The 4666-nt window shown below is 32.8% G+C and overlaps 1 protein-coding gene across 2 annotated transcripts; it reads left to right on the plus strand.

Annotated features, from left to right (window-relative positions):
- Nucleotides 1-301: 301 nt before the first annotated feature.
- Nucleotides 302-4453, plus strand: LOC136217703 (protein DEHYDRATION-INDUCED 19 homolog 5). 2 transcript variants are annotated; one of them, XM_066004344.1, is made up of 5 exons: nucleotides 302-554; nucleotides 643-791; nucleotides 1819-1896; nucleotides 2093-2352; nucleotides 4187-4453. In XM_066004344.1, exons 1-5 carry the CDS (start codon nucleotides 479-481, stop codon nucleotides 4203-4205), a joined length of 582 nt encoding a protein of 193 aa, XP_065860416.1. In that variant the 5' UTR covers nucleotides 302-478; the 3' UTR covers nucleotides 4206-4453. The 2 variants fall into 2 exon arrangements, with proteins under 2 accessions (XP_065860416.1, XP_065860415.1); XM_066004343.1 differs by lacking the exon at nucleotides 4187-4453 and adding an exon at nucleotides 2789-3251 and having other exon boundaries at nucleotides 305-554.
- Nucleotides 4454-4666: the final 213 nt, after the last annotated feature.

Raw genomic sequence — 4666 nt, forward strand, 5'->3', positions numbered from 1 at the left:
ATGTCTAAATTGATGTTATATTATAAACGTTAAGCCTAAATTGATGTTATGTTGTAAACATTAAACCTATCTTGATGCTATTTTGAACGTTAAACCTAATTTGGTACTTTCCTAAAAACCTTAGACCTATTTGGTAACTTATCCCGAAAATATATTATTTCCTTATCTTATAAAAAAAAGTGTTAAATAAGTTGTATATAGTAAAATATTAGGGGTGTAAAAAGTCCTTTTAGAGATATGCAAAAGGAATGGGTCGGCCTAAAGGGCTGTTAAAGAGTTGGGGTTAATAAGCGCGGGAGTTGGAGGTCATTTCCGATTTTCACAAGAATCCGTACAGCGCAAAAATTCCACCGAGTCTTCCCTGAATTTCAATTGCTGCTTCTTACGTTGCTTATATTTCGCCGACTCTATAGAACACATTAGTTTTTGGCACCTTACCCAGAATTTCTTCAACTCGTAGCTAAGAGTCGGTCTAGTAATGGCAGAAGATTCTTGGGGTTTTGGTCACTCCTCCTATTCAAGGACCTATCACTCTGCTATTAGATCTTTCTCTGGTAAATTCCTCTCCAATTTTATTTTATTTTACTAGCCCTTTCTTCGTCTTCTAAAATAATATGCGATGTTGGTTTTCCTTCGAACTAGATCTTTGTCTGGATTATGAAGATGTAGATGACTATGATGATGATGATATTAAGGTGGAGTACCCTTGTCCTTTTTGCTCCGAGGATCTTGATTTAGTCGAATTATGCAGCCATATCGAATACGATCATCCTTTCGAAGCAAAGTCTGGGGTATAAAGCTTTTTCTCCTAAAAGTATCTTTTTCTTCTACTATATTACCTTTGTCGTCATTATTGACAGTGGGTCGCAGCTTCAATCGCTAATTTCACTTGTTAATTTTATCGCTTTTGATCATTTATGGATTATAATTTTCGTTGAATAAGCTGTTGTATCTTTTGATTGCTTTTTTTCTGTTTTTCAGCTTTAAATTGTTGGGGCTGTGTTTTGTCTTTTGAAGTGATGTTTTACTTATTTAATTGTATATGTTCTTATATCATTCTTTTCTTCATTATAGAAGAGTAACTGTTCAAGGAAAAAAAACGGTAGGTAGCAAAAGAGAATAGTCTAAACAGTTCAGTTTCAGCTATAAACTGTCTATTTTATTATTGCCTGTTTGTTTTGACTATTCATCCATCTTATCCAACTATGTTTCATTTGCATCATGATAGTTTTGCTTTAGGTTCAGTCATTATTATGTTAATATGTACTTGTCTCTGATATTTATTCTCTGTTTGATGCCCATGTTTAAAATCAATCTGAAGATTGTAAACTGTTTTAAACAATACAACCGTGCCCTAGGCTTTCTAAGTCTAACCACCATTCACATTGAATTTGGAGGATGATATTTACTTCATTAGCAAAAAGAGGAACTGGGTTCAAACCTTGGTTTCTAGATTCACAGGTTGTCTGGTAAAGAGAAGGGAAGTTTTCAAATAGATTTCTTATGCAATAGGTAGGGGAAAGAGATGAAGGATACTAAAAAAGGACGATGAACATTTCTTAAGAAATGGATTCATTGTAGTCATTGAAAATTTAAGCATTTATTTTGAAATCTAAACTCACATGTATCAATATGTTGAAAGAATGTGAAGATATCTTAAAGCGTTATTATGTTCAATAATCTTGCTATTAACGAGGTAGTTTAATACAACATAGTTACTGTTGTAGAATTGAGATAAATATTAGTAGGACGCATGAAGGATCTATACGGTGGTTTCTTAATTAAATGTGCTTGCCTTATGATATTTAATGATTGCAGATATGTCCTGTCTGTGGCACAAGATCGGGGATGGATTTGGTTCAACATATAACAACCCAACATGGATACATGTTCAAAATATCCTTTCTATTCACTTAATTTGGATACTTTTTTTTTTTTTTTTTTCCGTTTTTGGTTGGATCCTTGATTACAATATTTATTGTTCAAGAAGCTCCTTTGCTGCGTCTACGCTTTTATAATCAGTTGAGATGTGTGTTGTTCTTCTTTTCATTTGAGGTGAAATTATATTTTGATATCCTTGACTAGAGAATACCGTTTGCAAAAATTAAAGCTGCAGAAAGATGATCCTTATTCAAGTCTCTCTTTTCTAAAGAAGGAGCTAGAAGATGATTATTTGCAATCAGTACTTGAGGCACCATCTCCAGGTGTTTCTTCATCCAAGATGGCACCTGATCCTTTGCTTTCATTCCTTTACAATGCTGCACCGGCTGATAAATCGGAAAGTTCACAGTCTGATTGTTCATCAGTCATCACAATAAAAGAGGAAAGCTTTGAGGAAAATATTGTAATAAGGTTAGTTTTTTTTTATTGCAATTTAATGGACTTTACCGCTTATGTTTTTGGAACATTTACATGATCATCATATGCTGAACTGTTAAGGAATTTTCCTTAAGAAGGAGTTTTACAGGATGCTATGGTTGATGAGGAAGCTGTATAGAATAGTTTGAGCTTATGTGTTGAAGTTCTTTTTATAGATTGGAATGTAGAATAGGTGAAGCCATGAAGATCCTAGTAGTTACCAATTGGAATCAAATGGAAACTCCCAAGCCCTTTGGTGTCAAGCTAGAAATGCTAACATATTGGTCCAATCTTAGTGCATAACTATGTCCTAAGTTTGTTTGACATACTGGTCTTGAAATCATTAGCAATGATACAACAATTTTTTCCCGTTCTAGATTATGCAATGATTTTATTATTGTGCTCCCTTTTATGGTATTTATCGTTGTAGGGATGATCATTCTCCATTGTCAGACAAAGAACAAGTTGAGAAGGGAAGGAGAAGCAAGTTTGTACAGGGATTGCTTTTGTCTACAATCTTTGATGAACCCTTGTGAATCACACTACAGAGTTTAGATCCTTGTTCACAATCTTTGTATTGGTCACACCTAGATTAAAAAACAAAAAAGGGGAGATAAGAGTAGGCGTAGTAATGGAAAAAAAAATGATTATGCTAATCAAATATCTACTAGTTAGCCAAATTAGAGCCAGAATTATATATGCTCTGTTGTTGAAGAACTCGTGCTTACCGGAAAATCAGTCTTAATTTTCAAGTCTCAGATGGTCACTTTAGTTATCCTAGATTTTAGTTTTGCAGCTCTAGCTATGAATGTAACGAGTAATAATAGTTATGGCTTCTTGTAGGCATTACCGATGATTTCTATGGAAATAATATTTAGATGGTATCTGATGTCTCTTACTGGCTTTTCCCTTTGCTTTTACGTGTAAGCTTTCAGATTTAACTAAGTAATAATATTATTTTTCATTTCATTAAATTTTGTTTTATGTTAATAAATGAAGTTTAGGAGTTATGATGTTAGTACCGGTAATTTATTGTCTTAAATGTATTTTACCCTTGTATATATATATATATATATATATATATATTTTTTTTTTTTTTTGTAAGATGTAGTATGGATTGTTTTGATCGAATTTTTTTTAGTTACATTGTTTTGAAGGAAATGGTAATGGATTAAATCCATGTTTGGCCTTGTGATATTCAAAATTTGGCCATATGCTCGTTGTGGTGTGGTAACATTTGCCTCTTCAAATATTCCTTTAGATTACCTTTAATCCATTTTGGATGGAAAGCCAACACTGATTTAGTAAATTTCTTTGCACGTGATACGATTTTTAACACGTGACATGCATATAGTAATTGATTTAATTTTTTTTCCATATATATTTAATATGCAGATAAATAAAGAGTGATTTTTTCTTATTTGTCCATATATTAAGTCTGTATAGAAAAAAAAAATGTTATATTTACATGCTAGAATTGGTGTCATGTAGCAAAAATTTAACAAATCAGTTAACTTTCCTTTCAAAATGGGTTAAATGTCACCTATAAGAATACTCCATGGGACAAATGTTATCAAATAATAGTACATGTCAAATGATAAAATTTTGGATATCACCGTTCTACGGGGTTAATCCAAATGGTAACATGAAAGTGAGTTTCAGTTTTTTAGGATACAGATGGGTTTTGCTTTTTTGTTTAACAAATTTTTGGTCAAAGTACTCCTAAGTGCTTTTCAAGTTTATTTAATTTTTACTTTCTTTAGCAGAGTGAGGATGAGAGATATTGAACTTAAATTTTTTAATAACCCAAAAGCTTACTTTGCTTCAGGTCAATTACACCCAAGTAAAGAAAAAGCATATACTTTTGATGTGTGGTACTCCTTGAAATGTATCAGCTCATTCGGATTGGACAAAGGACCAAAAGCAAGGTTAAGGGATTCAACATGGTCTCCGCATTCTTTACTGTCTGAGTTGTATCTACATGAATCTCCTTCGCTTTAGCAATCATGTTAGTCTTAGGCTTCTTCAAAAGAATCTCACTCTCCTTTGCAAGATCTGAAGTCTTTCGCTTCAGGGCCTTCAGCTCTAAACAATTCATTTCGTAAAATTAAATTAACAAAAAGAAATTGGAGTCCAAGTATAAAGAACATGCTAAAGTTAAGGTTCATCACCTTTCATAAGCTTAATTAGAGGTATGAAAAGATAATGGCTTCACCATCAAAGGGTTCTTCGTTGATGACACCAAATGGGAGATATGAATGTTTTTCTTATCAGTCGAGTCTGAGACTTCCATGTATGAATGAGCAGC

This window comes from Euphorbia lathyris, chromosome 2 (genome assembly GCF_963576675.1).
Source record: "Euphorbia lathyris chromosome 2, ddEupLath1.1, whole genome shotgun sequence".
NCBI classification, from domain to species: domain Eukaryota; kingdom Viridiplantae; phylum Streptophyta; class Magnoliopsida; order Malpighiales; family Euphorbiaceae; genus Euphorbia; species Euphorbia lathyris.

Coding starts and splice junctions, on each gene's coding strand:
- LOC136217703 (XM_066004343.1), top strand. CDS start 479: ATGGCAGAAGATTCTTGGGGTTTTGGTCACTCCTCCTATTCAAGGACC. Junction 555..642: donor TGCTATTAGATCTTTCTCTG/GTAAATTCCTCT, acceptor CCTTCGAACTAG/ATCTTTGTCTGGATTATGAA. Junction 2,353..2,788: donor GAGGAAAATATTGTAATAAG/GTTAGTTTTTTT, acceptor TTATCGTTGTAG/GGATGATCATTCTCCATTGT.